Here is a 25,497-nt window from a genome sequence, read left to right on the forward strand (position 1 = left end):
GTGCAACAGATGGACAGACAACCTGAAAACATGACGCTTCTGACCAACGCCATAGACGGCGTAGAGGCATGACAAGTAAGTTGAAGCCAAATTCGAAAACTTCCTGTCCTAGTTTAGATGTTAGTTATTGCATATGTAGAGATAGAGATGGCGGAGCAAAGAAAGAGGTCATACAGTATTGATGACAGCAACAGAAGGGTTGGGACAGAGATGGAGAGGTGACAAATAATGAGAAAAAAACAAGATCAGTGTGAGGCACAAAGTGTTCTCTCTCTCTTTCACACACACACACGCACACAGTTTATTGTGAGGGATCATGTCGTACACTGGCAATCAATGCTGGAAAATATCTCTGGAAAACCTGGAGGTGTGGAAAAAACCCTGGAATTTCTCTGTAAGACTATCTAACAAAACTGTTTATTCATTCTTCTGCTGTCCTCTGGCAATAAAAATATAGTTTGACTGCAGAGTGCACAAACTATCTGCTATTTTACTGCACAATGTGTTTACATGACGGAGAGGGGACGAGTGGGGAAGAGAGTGAGAAGTTTGGAGAAATGTGCTTCAAAAGGAATTTACTTTGGCAGAAATACAGGAATACAACTGCGCCAGAAACTCCACACACACACACACACTGACATCTGACCACACTGACAGACGACGTGCACACTTTTCAGCGTGAAAGAACGAGCCGGCCACATCATTAAATTACTTAAGACATTTTTAATAGTTCTGTGTAGCAAACAGAATGACTATGTGCATTATTCTGTATACATCGAGCAAAGAAAAAAACAAAATCTTGTTTCCATTCAAATACATTAAAATAAATCAACCATAAAAATTCACATAGAAAACAATCTCTTAAAAAAAAATTACTGAACATAAGGAATGCCTCAAATTAGAAAACAATTATTCCAGTGATGTTCTGATATCCTTTTTTAAACCTTTCTCTTGTTAATGTTGAAATCAGTTTGCAGTATCTGGTACACACAATCACCTGGAACTGTCCACCAGGGTAATAAATCAGCAGTTGTGTCTCTGGTTTTACAGCTACAACATATTTTGTGCTGGAGAGCAGGCGCAGCAGTCATTATTCTCAGTGTTACTGGATTAAATTGCAGCACCAGCACCTCTACACCTACTGTACTTGACGAACCTCATTTCTTGTTAAGTGTCAGTGTCTCCATGTATGAAAGCATTTAAATTTTAATTGAAGTTAATGAATAAATGCTGGTGTTGTTGAGAAAAGATGTGACTTTTTTAAATTCCTGAAAAGCTAAACTTTAGGGAGCTTTACAGATTTTCTAGCGTGGTAAGACCATCTTGATGACGTGAGCTCAACATTTCCTTTCTCTATCAGTCAGGACTCAGTGCCGCCCCAAACATTCCAGAAATTAAAATCCAGTCAGGAATCTGCACTACAGTTGACAATTTAACTATATATAACCGTCCAGGCACTGTGTTGTATTCGATGACATAAAATGGAGGCTGCAGCTTGCAGAGCAGTGATGGCGGTTCCTGAAGCAACAGGCGCCACCTCTGACATTAGTGGAGCAGACACAGCAATATGGAGAAATAGAGTCAATGACGTCAATTAAACGGGAAAAGACGTTTTTGCTGTTCTTCCATCTGGATTTGGCAAAGCTTGATTCATCAACTGGCTACGTTGGTGATGACGATGATGTTTCCCAGTGTTTTGTTCTGCTGATTGGCAGACAGAGGTTGTCTGTCAAGGTGAGTGCTCCCGCCCACTCCAAGTGTTTGGGGTGGCACAGACTGATACAGAGAGCGAAACAGAATATTGACAGTCTCACCAGGCCAAAGATTTTCCTCAATCACAGGCAAAATGAAGCACTGATCTCTAATCAGCGGGTTTACAAAGACCGCTGGAGTCCACCCAGTAGTTTTTACATCCTGAGGCTGGCTGGGTGTCAGAGCTGAAGTACACACACTACACTATTGTGTTTGCATAGTTATAAATATTGCATGGTGCGGCTGACATCACCTCTCAGGATTCCTGTCAGATATTACACCACAACATCATGGCAACATGTTCGCTGATTGCTACTGAATACAAGTAAGAGCAAGGCCAGACATTCAGAAACTACTGCTGCAGTTCAGTAGGAGGGAAAGTGGGTGAACACACACTCAAACACACACACACATACTTGTCTCAGCAGTTTTTGGGCAGTTTTCCAGTGTGCTATATCCTCAGCAGAAAGACCACAAAGCTGTTTATGAAACCTAGGATTTATGACAGCATGGTCGGTACCGTACAGTAATTACAGATGGTAACACACACGCACACACTCAAACTTACACGCACAAACACACACACAGATATGTAGGAAGTTGAGCGTGCACATTAAACTAAATATAGGCGGCTTACTTCACACAGTCATTCTCATACACATCAACACACAGGCATGTAAACTGCTCATGTACGGAAACACCCTTTGAAAAAGTTTTTTTTTGGTTTGACTGTGGAAGAACTTTCTCCTCCAATTTATCTCTACATCCCTCTGAGGTTTATAGGAATGTTCGTGGATGTAAGCAGGTTGTCTTCATATAACTTTGTGGGCACGTGTGGTAGCTTGGACAAGTTTTTGTAAATTATCTCCATTTTTATATGTGAAATTTAACATATGCATGCACACCAGTGAACTAAATCCCTTCTCAGAAAACAAAACACACTGTGACACCCAGGTGATGACTACTGTTGGACTGGTTTGCACACGGCATCCCAGTGCAAACTGACTGGACTAAACCTGGGAGTGAAATGACAAGACTGGATTTCTATTGGTTGGCACTTTTTTCAATAACACAGCAACAATGATTAACACTTACAAACAGTAACATACAGTATATCAGACAAATACAAATCAATATGTTTCATGAGTTAAAAAAAAAAAGTGAAAAAGCGCAAAGTGGTCTTGGCCTGGAACATCCAGAGAAAACTCTATGAAGCACCCGCAGGAGGTGTCGAATTCCAGACATTCCCAGTTCAAATTTGGGATTTGGAAATAACCGCTATAAAGGGGTGGATCCCTCCTGAGTAAGTCTTTGGAACCGTTTAAGATGCCCTTTGATGAGTGACAGGTGAAGCAAGTGAAACAGACAAAAATACATGAACTGATATGTGCACATGCCGAGGAAAGCAAATCTTTATGACACCGGCAAAGATCCAAAGGTTGACGAGGGGTGTGCAGGGTTTGTGGCTGAGGTGACAGCCCCGCACTCATCCTCTGCCACTCCCTGTCCTCCCAGAAGACACAGACAATGCTACCCTAAAAGATGGTAAGACAAGAATAGGAGACACAGGGCTTTTTTTGTCTTTGAGCTAATCTCAGGTTGATATTGGCCCCTGGAATGGCTACGAAATACATCTGCATTTGGATATCACTGACTCTGAGTAAAAAAACTTTCTGCCCTGGATGCCTAATTGGACCGAGAAGGAGCAGCGTCCAGTAACTCCTCTAATGACTCCGCTCCTTCTATTTTAGGCTCCTCTGTCTCCTCTGGCTTTTTCTTCTTAATGGGCACTTTGCTGGATGAAGGCGTGTCTTCCTGCATCAGCTCTTTGGCCAGGATGTTGGTCACTGCATGACCAGCTCGTCGGTGGTTGGCTGAGAAAGAGACAGAAACAGACTGAGTGAGATAAACACATAAAGGGGACATTATAAATGTGTACACCATAACATAATCCATTCAGATATGTCAGTGCATGCCATGAAAAGACATATCTGAAAATATATCAGTCAAACAACACTACAGGCAGATACTTAAAGGGACAGTTCACCCCAAAATCAAAAATACATGTTTTTCCTCTTACCTGTAGTGCTATTTATTATTCGAGATTGTTTTCATGTGAGTTGCAGTGTTGAAGATATCGGTTGTAGACATGTCTGCCTTCTCTCAAATATAATGGAACTAGATGGCACTCTCTTTGTGGTGCTCAAAGCACCAAACACTACATCTGATAAACTCAACAGCAATGTCTCTTTCCAGAAATCATGACTTGGTTACTCAAGATAATTCACAGACCTTGTTGCGATCAATTTCATGTAGGAACTATTTACTTTCTACTGAACTACACACTGCCATCTGTATCACCACGCAGAAGGAAGTGTGCATCTACTCATGGACGAGAGGCATGGAGGAGATTCCACCTCCTGCCTAAAGCTCTGTAGCTGCCTTTCTGGCCTTCGAGGCTCTTCACGATATTTATGCCTCCTGTCTAAACCCAGCATTCTCACCCAGATGTGCTCTCAGACTCATACATTCAGAACGCATTTAACATTAATCGGTAGTACTGACATTATTTGGTCAGTACCCTTAACAGTCCCGAGATCAGTACCCAACTCTGCTGATCTGTGGATTATCTTGAGCAAGCAGGTCATGATTAGGGTTGGGTATCGTGTATTTTTTCCCGATACTGGTGCTAAACTCTTGGCACACTATTAACAAATTCACATACACAATCACATAATATATTTCACACTAAATGTCAGATACAGTACTAGGGCTGCCCCTTGAAAGTCAGAGAATCGAACCATCAGTTGGAGAGCAGTCGACTGAGATTGCTTCGAGTTGAGCAGTGTTGCTTTTGTTTGTTTGTTTTTTTAGCAGTTGTTTCAGTTTCAGTTTTCTAGTTTGTGTGCTATGCAGTGTTCTTCTAGAGACGTTTTGAAACCCAGATTTTGCTGTGGAGTGAGCACTCTTAACTTTCACACTACTTTTTGGTACAGGCTGCTGCAGACATGATGCAGCAGCCTCACTGTAACAGTGACACACGCACTCCCCCTCCGTCTCTCAGCTGCACACTTGTTACGCACAAAATCTGGCACTGAAATCTGTGTTACAATTAGGTCCCAAAGGTAGTGTCATAAAGGGATAGCACAGGGTTTCGGTATCCAACCGTAATCATGACTTCTGAAAAGAAACATTACTGTTGAGTTTTTCCAATGTATTTTTTTGGCACTTTGAGCACCACAAGCAGAGTGCCATCTAGTTCCATTATATTCGAGAAAGGGCAGACATCTCTTCAGCTGACATCTCCAACACTCAACAACTCACACCAAAACAATCAAGACAGATAAATAGTACTACAGGTAAGAGGTAAAATATGTATTTTTGATTTTGAGGTGAACTGTCCCTTTAACATTTTCATTGACTGAACACACGGCCACAAGTATGTGCCTTCAAGGACACCATAGACTTGTGCTTTGAATGATAACACAAAATGGATGCTCCCTTTATTTCCAACATACACATACATGCATTACCATGACACACAAATGGCTTAATGATGTGTGTGTGTGTGTGTGTGTGTGGCTTAGTGTGACATCTGGAGCCACTCACTGCTGATGTCAGATTAGACTCAACTTGATCTTGACGAAGTGGGAAAAATTAGGAAAAGGGGAGAGCAAAACGAGGCATGAGAGACATTTAGAGGAAGTGGGGCTGATGGGATGGAGGAATAGTGAGTGTGTAAAGCAGCAGAAAGAAGGGGTGAGACACCAGGAGGAGCGGGATGATTCACGCTGTGGGAAGATTACAGAGGCAGGGATGAATGAAAATGAGACGAACATGGGTGGAGAGATTGAGTAAGAGGAGGAAGGAGCTGTAGGGAATGACGGAAGGAAGTAGTAAAATAGATTGCACACAAACAGTGGATGCAGTGAGGAAGGATAAGAGATGCACAGGGACGCAGAGAAGCAGAGCGAGTGTGACAGATTGTGCCCTGAGGATGCTGTCGTCTTTATTCTTCTACCTGCTTACTCTGTTATTTCCATCTCCTCCCACACACACACACCAGCAGCAACAGCCTTGCCTTTATCTCTCAATCCCTCCCTCCATCCTTTACCATTCTTCATTCTCCTGTGTGGGAGGACAGCTGTGCAGCAGCGGCCATTTTGAATTATATAGGTCAGTGGGAGATTGTGTTTGTGTGTATGTTAAGAGCTCAGGGGTTATGAATAAAAGGTTAACATCAGTACAGGACACATTTGTTATCATACACACACACATTGACATAATGTGTTCCTGTGGCTACTGATGAGAAACAAAAAACAGATCAATCCGACAATGTCATGATGCAAACCAGTAGCAATACACATGCAAATGAACCATGGTAACATAAACAACAAACCAAGACCTGACACATGGTTCTGACGGAGAAGAAACAGACACACAAAAACACAAGTTACCGAACAGGTTTCCAGAACTAGCTGTGACAAAGACACAATTGAGTCTGGGGAGAGAGAGGAGAGGGAGGATTTTGAGATTTCGAGTCATCTTCACAGTTGACTTGTGAGCCTCAGCTGGACTGATCAGCACAGACAGCTGGGGTGTCAAATAATCATTTCACACACTTTCCTTGGAGAGACACACAGATCACTCGTCATCTCTTATGAACACCATTATCTCTCTCTCTCAGTCAACTCTCAAATATGTCCTCCATGTCTATTTCTGTCCCTTTTCCAAACCTCTCTCCCTTACTCATAAACTTACTAATTAGAAATTATGCAAATGACCCAAAAACCGAGAGAAACAGTGCGCGTCAGTGTGGGTGTTATTCTATGTGTATGTGTACTGTGCTGAGCTTGTCCTAAAAAAAATCCAACCCGCAGAGAAAAGCTCTTCAAAGGCTGTCAACCCAGCTCCTCTCTCATCCTCCTCCACTCCCTCTGAGAGAGAGAAGACAGAGAGGAGGAAGAGAGGGGGGGATAAGAGTCAGGATCAGAGGGTTGTGTCACTGGAGGCAGCATGGGAAAAGATGAATTTAGACAGAAACCTGCAGATTAAAGTTAACGAGCAGAAAATTCTCGGAGAAGATGTGCAAAGTTTCACTGGTTTTAAATATAGTTAAATTATGTGAACTAAAACAGCCTCGGAAGCAAATACATCACTGACAGACAGGTTTCAATGAGCATATCAAGTTACATTTAAATAGAACCTCATATAATCTCACCAGGAGAAGGCTGGCGATATAAACCCGTGGCCATAAACCTGTACAGCTTATCATGCACATAACTGTCCATATTTCTTATGTTTAATCTTATTCTATTCGTGTTTATTCTATTGATGTACAGTACAGGCCAAAAGTTTGGACACACCTTCTCATTCAATGCGTTTTCTTTATTTTCATGACTATTTACATTGTAGATTCTCACTGAAGGCATCAAAACTATGAATGAACACATGTGGAGTTATGTACTTAACAAAAAAAGGTGAAATAACTGAAAACATGTTTTATATTCTAGTTTCTTCAAAATAGCCACCCTTTGCTCTGATTACTGCTTTGCACACTCTTGGCATTCTCTCCATGAGCTTCAAGAGGTAGTCACCTGAAATGGTTTCCACTTCACAGGTGTGCCTTATCAGGGTTAATTAGTGGAATTTCTTGCTTTATCAATGGGGTTGGGACCATCAGTTGTGTTGTGCAGAAGTCAGGTTAATACACAGCCGACAGCCCTATTGGACAACTGTTAAAATTCATATTATGGCAAGAACCAATCAGCTAACTAAAGAAAAACGAGTGGCCATCATTACTTTAAGAAATGAAGATCAGTCAGTCCGGAAAATTGCAAAAACTTTAAATGTGTCCCCAAGTGGAGTCGCAAAAACCATCAAGCGCTACAACCAAACTGGCACACATGAGGACCGACCCAGGAAAGGAAGACCAAGAGTCACCTCTGCTTCTGAGGATAAGTTCATCCGAGTCACCAGCCTCAGAAATGGCAAGTTAACAGCAGCTCAGATCAGAGACCAGATGAATGCCACACAGAGTTCTAGCAGCAGACCCATCTCTAGAACAACTGTTAAGAGGAGACTGCGCGAATCAGGCCTTCATGGTCAAATAGCTGCTAGGAAACCACTGCTAAGGAGAGGCAACAAGCAGAAGAGATTTGTTTGGGCCAAGAAACACAAGGAATGGACATTAGACCAGTGGAAATCTGTGCTTTGGTCTGATGAGTCCAAATTTGAGATCTTTGGTTCCAACTGCCGTGTCTTTGTGAGACGCAGAAAAGGTGAACGGATGGATTCCACATGCCTGGTTCCCACTGTGAAGCATGGAGGAGGAGGTGTGATGGTGTGGGGGTGTTTTGCTGGTGACACTGTTGGGGATTTATTCAAAATTGAAGGCACACTGAACCAGCATGGCTACCACAGCATCCTGCAGCGACATGCCATCCCATCCGGTTTGCGTTTAGTTGGACGATCATTTATTTTTCAACAGGACAATGACCCCAAACACACCTCCAGGCTGTGTAAGGGCTATTTGACCAAGAAGGAGAGTGATGGAGTGCTGTGGCAGATGACCTGGCCTCCACAGTCACCGGACCTGAACCCAATCGAGATGGTTTGGGGTGAGCTGGACCGCAGAGTGAAGGCAAAGGGGCCAACAAGTGCTAAACACCACTGGGAACTCCTTCAAGACTGTTGGAAAACCATTTCAGGTGACTACCTCTTGAAGCTCATGGAGAGAATGCCAAGAGTGTGCAAAGCAGTAATCAGAGCAAAGGGTGGCTATTTTGAAGAAACTAGAATATAAAACATGTTTTCAGTTATTTCACCTTTTTTTGTTAAGTACATAACTCCACATGTGTTCATTCATAGTTTTGATGCCTTCAGTGAGAATCTACAATGTAAATAGTCATGAAAATAAAGAAAACGCATTGAATGAGAAGGTGTGTCCAAACTTTTGGCCTGTACTGTATATATTGTAGTTACGTTTCGCACTTACAGCATCAGCACAGTGACAATATATATTTTATTCTTTAATATTTTCATAGCTTACAATGCACATTTCTATTTCTATTTTATGTTATTGTTTTATATTTACATACTTTTATTTCATACTTTTATTCTTACTTCTTACAACTCTCTGTTCTTAACATCGGAGCGACTGTAGCAAATCACAATTTCGCCTCTGGTATCAATAAAGTATTTCTGATTCTGATATTCTATTTTTATTGTTAACGAGTCCCATGAAAAGACCCAAACAAACCACATGAAAGTCAGTCTCTCAGATGTTCCCTCAGGTCTAATTGTATTTGTTCCTACTACATATCTAAATCAGGTCAACAGGAAGATGTATTTTCATTTATAAAAAAGGTATAAATAGTTTTCTAAAACAGCCGGGCACTTCTGCACATCAGGTCTGAATTTTTAATCACACTAACTGTGGAACAATTGTCCGTCATTCCATTTTCTGCATTTTCACATCCATCAAAATCCTTGAGAGAGTTGTTTGACTGTGAGGTAGTGAAGAAAATGTGGCGTAACCTACATTCCCAACAAGAGAGGAACGAGGCGTACAGTATCATTTCATAACTGATGATGATGATGAGGAGGAGGATGCAACAGCGGATAGGACTACACTCAGAGAGAGTGACAGTGTGGAGACAGAAAAGGGAGGACAGCTCAGCACTTTCAGCCAAAGTGCCAATTACAAGATGTGGGTAGAGAGTGGCGAAAGCCAGGGAGTTATTTTATGAAGAGACAGATTTAGATTTTAAAAAAACGCACACTGAAAACATAAATATTTGGGGACAAATAAGAAAACTATAGAATATAACCAGACTTATCCTTCAATGAATTACTCTGGGTTACAGCTCCAGCAGCCAAGTTACCTTTCACCAAAAATGAAGTGGAATGATCCTGCAGCTTGTAGCTTTCAAGTGAAACTAACGCAGCAAAGAAATAATCTTCTGTCCTACAAAGTCAGATTGAAAACAGTTGTTAAATGTCTTATGTGCCTCTGGAAGAAGTTGTCTAAAGCCTGAAAAAAAAAAAAAAAAACCCAAAAAAACAAACAAACAAAAAAAAAAAACCTGATGATGAAACGTAGGAGCCAGGGTTTTTGGAACTTGACCCACACTAGGGACTGAAACTCAGGATATCTCTGCCTCTGCTGCCTCGATTTTCAACACTTGTGGAAGTGCAATACTGAAAACGCTGGAGTACCTCTTTAACACGTGGCACTACAAACATAGGAAATTCTCAGCATGTGTATCCAGAAACTTGCTGTGATGCTGTCTAAATGATCCATGCACTTGGCATGGAGCCTGGTGTGTGCAGCAGTAGGAAGTCAGACGTCGGGACTCACAACAAAGACTGCTTTTGGGTTTGTTTACTGGTGGGAGTGAGATTCAATGAGTGTGTTTGCACATCGAGGGGCAATCAGTCGCAGAAAGAGTGAAGTGAAAAGATCATCTGTAACACATTACACTCCAGGAGACTAAATAATGACTGCCTGATGAGGGAAGGAACGCTTTGTTGTACAGTATGTGTGTGTGCTGACCTTATGAGGGGAAAATACAGAAACAGGGAGAGGAGTGAGGAGATTATTTGCAACCATGCCGGTGTAGGGCAGCGTGAGATAGGAAGCTAAGCTTTGTTGAGGTTTACTGAGAATACCCACTTCCTCTGTGATCGCAGTTAATGCCTACCCTATAACTTCATTAGGACAGGTTCTGCATGGTGTGATGCCAACGGCTGACAAGGAAGCAGCCATCTTTATTCTCTTAGTTTATTGTCAGTACGGCAGCTGCAGCAAAGCCACAGTCACGTGACAGCATGGTAGCAGTGCCACGACTAGCATGATGTTGTATTTGCAGATGTAGACTGAACCTCCATCAGTGTCTCCAGCTTAGCAGGGACTCATATCGCCCTCCTCAGGCCACACTGCGTAACACACTGCTGCTCTGCACTAGAGGACTGTGGGAAAGAGTGACGTCATCTAGCACCACTATTGGCTTGTGTGTGTGGGTTAGTACTGATGTCCAGGCATGTCTTCCATGACACCCACTGGGCTCAACTGGTGTCTATGTGTGGCTTGATGGAATGTATTGTCACAGTGGGTGTTTAGTATGCATGTGACATCACCGCCACTTCAGTAATGACTTGATTGATGAGTGCACTCCTATTGGTCTAAATTATCACCTCCTATGTGTGTTTGTGTGAACACCTGTGACATCACAGATCTCTATAGGGGTAGTTTCTTTTTTTTGTAGGAGCAGACTGTCTGCTGAGGCAGCGTGTGCCTCTATTGTTGCTATCCCCTTTATGTCCGTCTCTCTGTTGTGATTGGTGCTTTGTCAACTTGTTGCTACTGCGATTGGTTGCTCTGGCAAGGGTCGTGACCCAGCAGATGGGTCTATAGTGAGTGTTGAGGCACGTCATTCCTCTACACATGAGTGCCTTTGAATTGCTTTAAACACATACTCACAAATTAGACTAATAAAATTAGCCTAAGCCGAGCTGACAAAAGGACAGATAGACCATACCTTACTATCTAAAACTGTGACAGTGTCTAAAAAACTATGCAAGGGTGTCTGTCCTCTGGAACGCAACACGTCTGCTTGGGTGCATCTATTGGTATGCAAACATCCATGTATTTCTTTGTATCAGTATGCAAGCATCTGGTGTGTGTGTTTTGTCTCTGCGTGTTTTTAAAGGGGGTGGCATGTGGGGGGGTAGACAGACGGAGGGCAGACAGCTGAGGATGCCCCATGCAGTCTGCCCATTCTACACAACCAGCAGCACAAACACACACACACAGTGAGCCGAGCTACAGGTCAAAGGTGAGGTGGTGTATAGCCTCTGCAGCCTCGTGGCTTTCCATTCTATCACAATGCTGTGACACAATAAGCATGACAACACACTCAATAGGCCCTTAGAAGTCTCTAAACACAGAGTTGGTGACGTCAGAAGTCGCCACAGCTGTGAGAAGACCAAAGAAAGAGGAGGCGAGGGGACTGACACACTTCACGTAATCAAGATGAAAACAAGCACAATGGAGGTCTGTAGCTCCAAACACAAACAGAATGTATGTGCTGTTTTACCATTTTATATCAACATATGGTAGATGGAAAAATGTATATATATAAAGTTGATAGCAGTTATAGTTCTGACAACTGACATTTTCAATCTAAAAAGGTTTTGAATGCCGTATGTGTGGCTACTCAATGTATGGCATGGACTGTGTAAGGCTCTAAACGAATTGCCCTTTTGGGACCAATAAAGTTGAACTGAACTGAATTTTGTTGAGCTATTATTACAATGTCTGACAACAAAATAGATAAAAACATTGAAACTTTGTAATTACACCTCAGGCCAAGTTAAATCTACACCCACCACTCTGCTGTGAGAGGGTTGTTGTGTCCTCATTTATCTGCTCTGATCTTATCTGGACCAGCTGACTGTTATCAAACATGTTTGATAACGTCCTCAACAAACAGCAATTGAACAAGCTGAAGTCTTACACTTGAGACATTACGTATGTCGGCACAGACCGTAATGTGAGATGTCCTCTGATGAAACAGCGTCTGGGTGCCCAGCTTAATAGAGTAACTGATCTGATTACATGTTACATGCTGCAGTGGCCTGATACATATATTTGCATTTTGTTAACCAATTTCCCTGAACATACAATACCTTACATTGTCATTAAAGCTACTGCATGCTTCAAGAACTCCACCAAAATAATCATTACAAAAATCTCCTTTCCATTCAGCTTTTGCAGCTTAGCTCTGTATCGTTGTTATTTCTAACTAAAAATACCTGAGTATGTAATAAAACTTTCAAACTTAGAAATAGGAAGCTATGAGCAGAGCCTTAAAGGAGCTGTTTACGACATTCAGAGCATATTGATCATTTAGAGTCTGATTCAGGTTTTCTGCACACAGCTTTCGACATGGAGGTGGCTAAGAGGCAGCTAGCAGCTAATGACGCTAACATCACTAACAACAGTAAAAGCCCTGAAGGGGTCAACGGTGCTAGCATGGGGTGGAACTGCAGGGTGGGCACTATGCATCTGCAATGACACCGTGAGCCAGGCCGGGCTTATTAGCTGTAACTGCTGCATGAGCGAAGTGCAAAGCTGCAGGAATTAGCTAGCCAGAGGACACACACACAGGACTTAGATGCACTAACATGCACTTGCTGCCAGACTGTCTACCAAGAAAATGAACAGAGAAGCTAAGGTACAACACACAGATAGGGAGTGTGACTACATTCTCTGCTCAGGAGGCCATTACTCCACTATATCTTAGTAAATAGTTGTTTGCTGCTGTATTAATGCTCTGAATGTTGTATACAGAACATTTAAGGCAGCAAGATTCTTCTACCAGATCAAAAATATGGTTGGGAGTGGCTCTTGGAGTGACTCTAGGCACTGGGTTATATAGCACAACTTGTTTGAAATGAGTTTATGAAAAGTTTTACATTTCTGCAAGTAAAAGAAAATACTTGTAAAAGTAACTTCAAGTGTAGTGCATATTTATTCATGGCTTGATAGGGGCAGATACAGATACATTTGCAACACCTGTCTTAAAAAATAAAGTACAAACTTCACTGATGTTTTGACTGACATTAGAATAAGTAGATCATTTTTTTTCACATTTGGGTAAATTCTGATAGAGTGCTTTATTTACCCCAGATCTATATCATGTGAAAAAAAATGTGTCTTGACACCAACATTCTTCCTGATTATTACTACCGCTATCTCAAATGCAAACCTCATTAGCTTAAGCACATGTTTTCAATATATCCAGGTGATTATATCGGCCTATCTGGTAACTGAAACTCCTGTTTTAATGTGTGGTTTCACTGTGATGCTGCATCCCCTTGCGCAGAGAAACCATGACCCCTCCTCCACAGCTTTGCTTATTTATAGATCATTAAAGTAGATGAACACTTGCTATGTGTTTGCAGACTCATTACATGGCATCTGATCAGTGATACCATTGAGTACAAGAGCTAAAATCAATTGTATTTTAACTGCATGGAAAAGTAATTAGGATGAGATTAGATAAGCAACTGGTTCAACTGGCCTGAGGGCTAGTGACATATTATATCACACCATCAGTGAGGGAAGGAGAGATGAGGACACATGTCACCAAAATGATGCCACTTTTATAACATCTGAAATTAACTGCTTTGTCCTAGAGCTGCGGTTCCTTGATATTGTGTTCTATTATTATCAGTAGTGGAATATGTATTCAGCTTTTTTTTACTGAAGTAAAAGCATCACTACCACTGTGAAGAAATACTCCTTAAGAAGTATAAATCCTGCATTCAAACTCTTAGGAAATATCAGCATCAAAATATTTTCAAAGTACCAAAAGTAAAAGTACCTGTATGCATAATGGCCAGTCTCAGAATAATGTATATCATATTACTGGATTCTAATTATCAGTGCATTCATGTGTTTATCCCTTTAATGTTACAGTTGTTAAAGGTGGAGCTTATTTGAATTACTTTTTACACTGCTGGACAGCTTAATCTTTAATAGTATATAATAATTTATTAGTTGGTGATATTTTGTATTAATACTCTATATCTGCAAAGTAACTGGTATTTAAAGTTATTAAATTAAATTTAGTGGAGTAAAAAGTATATCTCCCTCCAAAATGTAGTCAAGTAGAAGTATAAAGCAGCATAAAATGGAAAAACAGCAAAAAAATAAATCAAACAGCACCAAAATGTTACAAAAAACAAGCCACAGACCTAAAGCAAACAGCCAATTTACAACAAACAATTAAATTTGAATTTTGAATTCAGTGGTCAGATAGTCCTTAATTCTGTTTTTTTTCCCTCAATCTCCCATGCTTATAATATAATCTATTTTAAGTGCAGGTTCAAGGAGTGATGTACATAAGTTGACCGTATGACCCAGGATGGCAACTACTGATTTAGGAGTCAGTAGAGAAAGTAAATGAGGAAGCAGGGTTATAAAGAAAGATGTACCAGTGTTCCATTATACAGCTATATAAAGGACACATACTAACTTCAGGAACCACTTGCAGTGCAGCATGGTACACTGAAAACTGAAAAAGTACCTCAAAACTGTAGATTGAGTAGATGTACTTAGTTATATTCCACCTCTGGTTATTATATAACAGACACGGAACAAATCAAGTGATTTATCCTCCTCCTGTACACAGTAAATTGTATAGCTATATTACACAGTATAGAGTAAACACTAAAATACTCTCCATGCCTACATAATCTGGATAGAGGAGTGTTTTTTGCCTGCTCATACAAGCTGCCTGTGGCCCCAGTGGTGCCAGATATATATCAGCAGAGCCAGAGTCAGAATGTGCCTCCTCCCACTTCAGCTCCACTAAATTAAGACCTCTGACTCAACCAACCAGTCAAATACACACTCCCATTGTGTGTGGGTGAAAGACTTCCCGGGTGTACGAAACAAAGTGGGTAACTGGAAAGGAGCAGCCTTTAAACATGAAGAAAATTTAAACTAACAAAGATGAGATTGCCTAAAAGCCACAGCAGGGCTTCACACTCTCCACATCAGCCATGGAAAACCCTGAACTTTGGCAAAAGACAACAAAAATGACAAGACGGAGGGAAAAGTGGAGACAGGGAGGAGGCACTGAGCAGAGATGTGATACACACAGACACTTATATTTTCCTTCTTCTGTCCTACCACAGACAAGTGTGCGTAGGGAGGAAGGCTCTGACTCTCCTCTCTCTCCCTCTGTGTCTCAAACACACATGTGAAGGTATTTCCTGTTAGGAGTGTGAGGTGGCCAAACAGTATTATGGGTGACTGACTAAGCCCTTGAGTGGGCCCCATTTTCTCTCATACAGTGCTCTTTTCCCCTGCTCCCGCTTCTCTCCCTCCATTTCCTCCTTTCACTGTTGTCTCTGCCAGTTTAGTGGTGATGAGCGCGAGCTGTTTGTGATTAGAGAGAGCTCGCTGCACTTAGCGATTTTCTCAGTGTGACTTAGAGGACCACTTGTTACAACCCCTGTTTAATTGCTGTGGACAATTACTGCTAGCAGGCTATATAAATGCGTTTGGTAATTGAAAGTAAAAAGGATGAAAGTAAGATAAAAGACAGAGAAAGAAAGAGAGACATAAAAAAGAAAGAAAGAGTGCAGTCTGCCCGCCGGCTCTGAGCTATTCCACTCTGGAGCACCGCTTCACATCTGGCTTCTATTGAGGGAGGTATTGGGTTGCACACACTCTTCCCCAGCCTCTCTTATGTGTGAATACTCGACCCACACATGAGTGCATGTGAACAAACACACATACAGGCTCGCCCTCTCTCTCTCTCCCTCTCTCGGTTAATGGGCACTGGACACTTTCCCACTCACATAGTTACACACAACTCAAGGAATCATATTACAAAGTTACTATCCTGACTGCTCACACTGCCCCATTTTCATTTGCATGGTCTTACCATGACATATTATCCACAGCATGTGGTATGAGTACAAGTTTAAAAACAGACAACAGAAAAGAGGGAGAAAAACACTTTAGTCTCCAATAAGTGAATGTAACTGGATTGGGCAGAGGGACACACAGCAGAATAAGTAGCTAACCAGATTACTGGCCTGAGCTTAAAGACTGAACAACATGGCCTGAATGAAAGTCAATACAGACTGGATTAGTGCTCAGGAGTATGTCCTCATATACAGGACATGGACCCAGTAATGACTAAAACAGTGTTCCTACTTTTTGTTCCAAGAAAAATGGAAAAAAGATTTTGAGTTGAATGATTGTTACACTATAGATTTTATGATTGAATTTCGTGTATTCATACCAACCAGTCACGGTACAGGGGTCACAGTACGGTGAACACAGCTGCAAGGAGAATACACAGTCTGTACATTAATGCATGTAATGTGGAACCGAAGTCCACAAGCGCAAGTTCTGCCCGCAAATTTTCAGCCGTACGCTGTTAGCAACATGTGCTGAAGTTAGCACAACAAGCTGATAGTTAGTCACACTATGGTGAGTGCAAATGAAACACCAGGACTGGAAGACCCGACTGCGGGTTCCTGGTCAGCATAAACTGCACCAGAGGGAGACGAGTGTAAAAGACAAGGACCATGTGTTGACACTTGTAGGAGAAATTAATGGAAACACATCAAACACCTATTTGATGACATCATGACGCGCCAATCATGGGGATGACAAATGTTTGGATATACAGTGGAACTAACTGAAACACTTCTCCTAAAGCACAAGTTTTACTTTTTAGTATTCTATGTACACTGGTAATTTCAATGTCATGGCCAAGTCTAATGAGTTTAGAGTTGAAGTCTACCTCTAATATGCACTGTGGCCGTGACAGGGCAGGAAAATGACACCACCTATGTATGACCAAGGATCAGACTAATTGTGAGACAGGTGGAAATGATTAGATTTATTAAGAAGCCACAACAGATGCTTTTACAGCCTGTGGTCACCTGTTGCATTTTGGGAAAGTGTTCAGTGTTTATACAGTGTAATACAGATGTGGAGGGTGGAGGATTTGTCTGTCTTTGGCACTTGCACTACTGTCTGCTAAAAAAAAGAAAAAAAGGAAATATCTTTTCATATGTATTTTTCTTTGTGTGTGAACCAAACTCTCACCAAACCCTGACTTCTGTGTACCATCCCTAGTGTCTACAACTTCCATTTTCAGCATACTGTGTGTTTTTCAATTTGCACTCGTGTAAGTTGCATACTGGACCATGACTGGCTTCCCAACAGGTTGTAATGTCCACTCATACTTGTATGTAAATGTCTTAAAAACTTAGATTAAGACTGAGCAGAGAAACATTCCTTCTTCAGCAGATACATTTGAAACGATGATATGCAAAACACATTTTTACATGGAGGGGTGACTTAAAGTGAAAACAGACAACTTTACAAACCAGTTGGTATTATGGTTGGCTCTGCTGAGGCAAAGACAACTGAATAGCATTTTGTTTTCCTCAGAGCCTAGCAACTACCAACAACACAAGGCAAACTGCAATTTGTTTTCCAAAGTTACCACTGTTGTTCGACCGTCTGCCAGTACCACTACTGCGGATAGTAACTGCAAATAACTTACAATGATAAGGTTTGGTAACTGGGGTTAGCTACAGATAGCTACTAGGGAAAACAAAAGCAGTAGGCTCTTCCTCTTTTGTTTGTGCAATGGTTAACACAGTTTCTTTGTACTGTAAATTGAGCCTTTATGTTCCTGGGAGATCATAACAGGTGGCAGTCGGCATTACAAAGTGAAAGCGAGGCTTATAGGGAACCAACTAATCACTGGTGATGTCATTACTCTATAGACATTACATTGTGCAATCAAGGTTTACCTCATAATGATAAGTTAAAGCTAAAAACAACTTGTCTATTCCCACTCTAACTACTTGTATTTTGTTCATACATTTTAAAATACATTGTGCCTATCATCCATGCGCCCACTTCCTTTAACTTTCTACCCACACACTGGTTTATCCTCCTTAGCTCTACATTCATATTCCTCTTACATTTTCCTACAACCACACCCTCACCAGTTGTTCCTCTCGTAAGTATCCTGCTGTCCACACCCACCCCTTGGCACCCTGCCTCTTCTTTTGTTGTTGTGCCAACCATTGGTGGAATTGGCTTTGCCCCCCTGCAGCCGTGGCCAGAGAATACAACCACAACCCACAGTCTCTGAGCCATGCAACAGATGGAACAGAGACATGGGGAACACAAACAAATCTGTTGTTGTGTATTGACAGAAACATAGAGACAGAGAGGGAGAGAGATGGAACAAATGTGTCTCATATGCTCCACATGTTTCAGTATAGTATGCATACCACAAATGTCGGTGAGTGGAAACAGAAATCTGTAAATCAAGTAAGACATGACACTTTGAAACATCTGCATGTTTGATGAAGATTTATGGCGCTGCTGGTGTGTGAGTACCTGCTTGCCGTGGTCCTCTCTTTCTCCTGAAAGCAGCGCCGGACTGCAGCGCTTCCAACAGGCCGTCCATGATACCAGTTTCATCACCCTCTGTAAACATCAAAACATAACATCAGCATCATCAAACACTGGATTGAATCAACATGTGGAGTCACATTTTAACTTTTATTTATGTCTCACACACACACACACACACACACACACACACACACACACACACGACTCCATAATCACAACCATGTTATTTTAAAACAATACAACCTTAAAATACACACTAATTTTGCTTCCCACCAACAGGGGAGTGATTGGTGGTTTTTCTAAACCCTCTACCTATCACTGTTTCTCTCAGACACGCCAACACACACGTGGGCAGAGAGGTTATTTACCAGCCACGTGGCCACGTTGGTAAATTAGCTACATTAACCTAGATAGCCAGTGACCTAGTTCAGATACTGTCTCTGCTGGGGGCTACACACCACGTTCTGGGAGATAACCTCTATAACACAAACACAGCCTTACTGGACAGACACACCCACTGAAACCAAACCTCCTCATAAACATTAAAATACTACAGAATGAATGAGTAATTGCAGGTTGCAGTTAAAAAGGTGCTGACTGGAAAAGAAACCTTGGATCTGTGTGTGTGTACAGGTACAGTTAGTACGGGTGGTCTGTTTGTGTGTCTGTGTTTGTGTTTGTTTACATCCACATTCTCTGCACAGACTCTGGTGGTCTTAAAATCAGGGATCAGGGAAGGAGGGGGGGTACTCCACGGTGACGCTGCTATGTGTACAAGTGTGTGAGTGTTGTCATGATTGTTTTGTGGGCAGGATTCAGTGGCACAGCTCAGTGCTCAGGCAGATGGTTTTAATTATTTCTATTTGAACCTGAATGGAGACAGAGGGGTCTGGCAAAGGGGGCAGTGAGGTTGGGGGTTAAAGGTTTATGTCATCACCTCCCCAACCCCCCAAACACCAACACGCACAGCTTTGCTCACACACAAACACACATACACACTACATCTAATCCTGCAGTAAGCCATGAAGCAGATGGCCTGTGGTCTCGCCTGTCACGTCAGAGAAACTCTCCCTCATACACTCCACAGGCCTTCCACAGCTCACATACACCCCTCAATGTTCATGTTGTGGAACTGCACAGACAGATCAGGATGATGCAGGCCTTGTTTTTCTCCTTCCGGGGAAACACATCTGGCACATTTCCACTCACACTAATCACATGGTTGGCTTAAACCACTGATGGAGGCACAGAAACACACAAACCTATATGTGAGTATGTACTGGAGGCTTGAGCGGGACCAAACAATGACATGGCTGTGTATAAAACAGGCGCGTTGATGACCGAGTGAACTCTCATCTAAAACTAGAATGTCCTAGGGCCACTGTACTGTGTAGCATTATACATACAGCTCTGAAGTGCTTTTGTGTGAGTGTGGTGAAGGGTAACACTATTTCATGAAGCCATATGTGAGTCTTCTTTCTCAAAAGGAAATTTTACAATGTGTGGTTTGTTAGCGACTAGTAATGGGGCTCATTTTAGGGGAAAAACCCTGGTGTTTAAACACTTGTTGATGATCATGTGCTTCTGTTAAGTCACATGATTTTTCTGTGAAACACATCTGACTAGTGGTGTCACTGAGAATCAATAGAGAGTCAATACTGAAATGGTGTAAAAAACTGGGGTGGCAAAATCAGTATGACAGTGGCATGGACTGGGAGCAGCACAAGCACGCACACACACTTCACACAGACACAGCTATCGTGCATGATGATACAAACAGAATGGTATTGTTTGAAGCAAGTAAGAACATAAGAAGGATTAATTAGTGTAACAGCATTAGATCATGAGCTCTTAAAGATGTCTCTTTGGATCTGATTTACACTGGATGCACACACACATTGACAGATTCTATCTGGCACACAAACCCCCGCGCGTGCAAACACACACACACACACACACACACACACACACACAGAGGGAGGACAGCATCTCGTGTGGAGCAGTAGCACCCCTAATGGACGTTCACACAACAACAGATGTGGACTTGAATGGAAAAATTTACAGAGAAGAGAGAAGCAACAACTAACACAGAGAAAAACATTAAAGGGGGAAAGGATGATGAGAAAGAAAGACAATATTCAAGAGAGAGACATAATTTCTATATTCCTAATGTGCCATAATCATGCCTCTCTTTCACAGTGGACCAGGGTGAGGCAGACTACCCAGGCTTATCCCATCTCATCCCTTCTATCATCATGTGCTTTTCTCCTCTGCTCCTCTTACCTCCTTTTCTCAGAGACAACACTGTCTAATCCTTAAGAGAGCATCTGCTGCCCTACTACCCTCTATCCCTACCCATCCCCCACACCACTCCCTCACTTGCTCACTGTGTGGAGCACGAGCACTCCTAGTGGCAGTTCCCAAGCCAGCATCTGAGTGGGTGTGTAAACCACACATGTGCAAACCCTTTTGGCTCATACATAAAAAACCCACAGCCTCACACAATCTTTTACAGGCAGTACTGACACCTAGCTGTGGAAATAAGAAAATATCAGCAGCTAAGTAGTCTGGCATGTTTCCAAAGATGAGTGTACGACAGGCAGGGATGGATTTTTCATTACAGTAGTAGACAGTGTTTATCAGATGAAATTACTTTAAGCACAGATGGTGAATGTGGATATTTGGGTGTGGCAGTCTGGCTCCCTGAATCCTGAGCTTCCATTTTTTATGAGAGCCAAATAAAGCCAAGTAAAAGCACTTACTGATTAGATTATGAAAAAAATATATTATTAAGTATTGATCTACTAAGAGTCTCTCAAGGATCAGTTATTCACTACAACCGACATCACATGCTTAGCACATGTGCAAACTGAGGCTCCACTGAGTGAGCGTCTGTCTGTCTGACTCACAGAGGAATGACAAGGCCACAAAATGCAAACACACACTGACCTTCCAGGATTTAACCACCAACTGGGATATTATGTTTACAGAGGGAGAAAGAGGAACATTCAGAGAATTCATGAGATAGTGAGGGTATGTGAGCTGATGGGTGGGGAATTGAGAGAGAAAAGGGAACAAGGAAGATATGAGCGTGCGAAAGTGTCGCTGCTGAAAACAACCTTTGTGTAGAAAGCCATCCAGTATGATGGTTATAAGCAAATATGGAACAAAGACCAGGTGTGTGTATGCTAGATTTGTGTGTGGTTGAATTTAAATAGGGGGGTGTTGAATGACTCCGGGCTACAGGGGCAGTCAAATATGCCACCTGTATGTAAATGATCTCTAGCCCACTAGTGCACGCACACACACATCTTTGAAGCACTATTATGTTCCATTCACGCATGCCTCTAGAGGCTGAACATGAAATTTGACTACCTTACTTTCTACCACAAATGCCTGCTCCGTACTTTAAACACAGACATAAAATATTCCAAGTGGAGCCTCGGTGCTGGCTGTGCCTTTAAGTGCCCTTTAAATGATTTGACGGGGGGAGGGAAAGAAAAAAAAAGAGGAGGCAGTGATGGAACAAAAGCAAGAAAGAGAGGAGAGGAGAAGCCAGCTGGAACTTGGAGCACTAGCAGAAAGGCCAGCGAGACTTTTTGTAAAAGAGGCTCACAGAATAGACACAAATACACATTCGTATACACACAGAGTGCAGAAACACTTTGGCCAAAACAAGCGTTTTCCAACTCATGAGGAAAGTAAAACACAAACATTCAAACGAAGAAAGAAGAAGTAATAATGTAACACACATGCATGCAAACATACACAGGGTGCAACAAGGCTGAAGCGAATTTTGACTGTGGAACTGTGGAGTCCCAGGAGAACATGACTGGAGCCAGAGAGAGGAGGAATGTACTGAAACTAGGTCAGTCTGAGAGAAAGAGGAGAAAAAAAAGTGCCTGTGCATAAATGTGTGTCTGCAAGGCAGGATTTGAGTGTTAACTGTGTGTATACGAGGATGAGCGAGCAAGAATGTATGTGTGTGTGCTACGCAGGACAATATGCTGCAAGCATTTCTCAAAGTATAACAGCATCTCATAGAAGAGTAGAAATATGTTTTTGGTGATAAAGAGATTTAGGAGCTCTTTCCGTCCTCTTTTACGGAAGCAAATCCCCCCGTTCACCAGAGGAGTGAAAAGAGGTCAAGCAGTTCCTTATATACATCCCGCTGGTTCTCAGTTTCTGTGAAGCTTATTATTATTCTTCAAAACACAGGTCATCAACATGAGATTAACTCTGGTCTATAAATACTGATGGGTTGTTCTTTCACACACACACACACACACACACACACACACACAGACACACACAAATGTTCCACAGAAGCGTGGACTCTGACTGCCCCCAACTGGAGTCTGAGGGAAATACAAACTGAGAGAAGTGGAGTGTTTCTCTCTCTTTCAGTCACACACAGGTAAACAGACATGATCCAGCAATTATGACCTGCGTTGATGTCGAGGAGCTGGCTCTTCTTGAGCTTCTCCTCCTTCTCCTTCTCTGCCTTTTCCCTGGCCAGCTTGGCCCTTTTTATCTTCTCCTCAGCCTCCTTCCTCTTCTGATTCTCCTTCACTGCTTGCTGGTGGGGGAAGAAAGAGAAAATGATATCAGACTGTGTGTTTGCAGATTAAATGTGAGCGTTTGGTGTGGATAACTTAGTGTGAAAAGTACCAAAGTGATTCTTAGACAGGTGTATTATGGATGTGATGGATATCTATGTATGTAAACATAACTTCAACACCAGTGGATGGCAGTTATGCTCAATAACTGGTAAAACAAGTTATCTCCTGTGGGAGCCCTCCCAAACGGCACATTGGCAGTTGATATATAAACTTAAAATATAATGGAGTCACTTTCATTCGTTATTATGTCAATACAAGCAGGTGTGATGCCTTTTGTCTTTTTCCAGGTTTGACATTTGTCTTTCATCTTTCCCTCTTTCAGCTACTTCATTTTTTTCGACTCCACTTGTGTGTATGTCTTTGTGCTGTATGTGTAAGAGTTTGATTTGGTTGGTGGGTTAAAACTGAAAACCACACCTGCAGATAAGACTCAAGTCAGTTCATTCATGTGCACAAAAACACACCTGGAACATGTTTTTAAAGGTGTTGATGTCCCCAAAGAATTCCTCTATTGACATCTTTTTCGGGTCAAAGACAAAGTACTCTCCCAGGTCGTTATATTGCTTCTCCATATTCTTATGTAGCAGATCCAGTTTCTCATGCTGCTCACGAGCTGTACCAATAAAACTGTGGAAACATGGTGTTAAGGAACACGGGGCACACATAATTCTGTACCTTAACAAGGCATAAAAATGTAATTCATGATGGCAAGAGCTGTTGCTTGAATTTTCATATAAACAGACTGTTTCAGGCAATTGCTTAATAATTAATTAAACATATAACTGAATAAAAAGGATATGGACATTTTCTCAGCAAACAGGTCCTTGTCATTTTGTGGAGGTGGGAAAGTTTCCAGATCTTTTTCCAGGGTCTTGATCTGACGGCCCATCAGCTCAAGGTTCTTCTGAATGGTCTCTGCAGAAACTGCAGGGGGAAGAAAAATGATGCCGAGCACTTACATACACAGCCTATAATGGACTGTTGTTCTGTCACATGACTATAACAATGAGAGCACACTGTATCAATAAGACCCAGAGGGTTGTAACGGGTGATACTATTTAGGGATGGATATGTATAGAGATCAGTCAGATGTCCCTTGTACCTCTGCTGGCCTTTTCCACGTGGATGAGCTCGTCTGGGAAGCCCATGACATCAGGATACTGCTCCTGGCACACATCAGCGAGGAAATGGAGCAGCGTCTGCTTCAGATCAGCTGATTTGGTGTCTCGCAGCTGATTGGGAGAAGAATTGATTTCAAAATGGTACACTGAGATGGCAATCAATCAAAGTATTTAATGTCTGCATGCGCTGTCAGTGTTTTGCACTTCTGTGTTTAAAGATATGTATAAACAGCTGTTCAAGCCAGCTTATCAGAATCCAAAATTCCAGCATCTATGCACTCATTGTGTGTCCATGGTGGCTTTTCAACAGGTAAGAATACCATAAAATGAACTGTATAGTGTAGACATCACTGTGGTTATACTTATGATGTAGTATCACTGTACTGAGGGATTTATGAGACCATCTGTGCATGTTTATATCTGTGTTACTGCACACCTAAAGTTAATATTGAAAAGGCCTTGGGGAAAGCCTTTGCATGTTATTGTCTATGTACATGTGTTTCATGTCATTTAGCTGTGTAAAAATAAATACTATGGCACAGACACAGATCCTGCTTTGTTTTCGTTAAGGATGACGCCATAATTCAGTGCTATAAATATGTGAAGCTATAGACACGGGCAGTGAATTGATTTAGTGCTTTCTGTGACATTGACCACACTGCAGGTAGGGCACTGTTACAAAGACAGGTTACTGCAAACCAAAATTGCTTTTTTTTTTTTTTTTACCTGTAGTGCTACCTCGATTGTTTTAGTGTGAGTTACTGAGTCTTGGAGGTATCGGCCTTAGAGATGTCTGCCTTCTCTCAAATATAACAGAACTAGATGGCACTCCACTTGCAGTGCTCAAAGTGCCAAAAAATACATTTTAAAAATTCAATAGCAATGCCTCCTTCCAGAAATCATAACCAAGTTACTCAAGATAATCCACAGATGTTGCTGTGAGCAGTTTCATGTAGGAACTATTTTCTTTCTACCAAACTACACCCACCTACTGTATCCCCACAAAGAAGGAAGCCTCTACTCACAG

The 25,497-nt window shown here is 41.9% G+C and overlaps 1 protein-coding gene across 1 annotated transcript in view; it reads right to left on the reverse strand.

Moving 5' to 3' along the window:
• Positions 1-708: 708 nt before the first annotated feature.
• LOC144463861 (protein diaphanous homolog 1-like) overlaps positions 709-25,497 on the reverse strand; it is a 55,844-nt gene continuing 31,055 nt past the window's right edge. The window contains exons 6-11 of the mRNA XM_078169638.1: positions 24,452-24,581; positions 24,148-24,273; positions 23,814-23,977; positions 23,174-23,306; positions 18,710-18,799; positions 709-3,626 (exon numbers count right to left, since the gene is read on the reverse strand). Of these exons, the coding sequence (XP_078025764.1) occupies positions 3,439-3,626; positions 18,710-18,799; positions 23,174-23,306; positions 23,814-23,977; positions 24,148-24,273; positions 24,452-24,581 (831 nt within the window). The 3' untranslated portion in view covers positions 709-3,438. The remainder of the gene's footprint in view (positions 3,627-18,709; positions 18,800-23,173; positions 23,307-23,813; positions 23,978-24,147; positions 24,274-24,451; positions 24,582-25,497) is intronic.

This window comes from Epinephelus lanceolatus, chromosome 7 (genome assembly GCF_041903045.1).
Source record: "Epinephelus lanceolatus isolate andai-2023 chromosome 7, ASM4190304v1, whole genome shotgun sequence".
Classification (NCBI taxonomy): Eukaryota; Metazoa; Chordata; class Actinopteri; order Perciformes; family Serranidae; genus Epinephelus; species Epinephelus lanceolatus.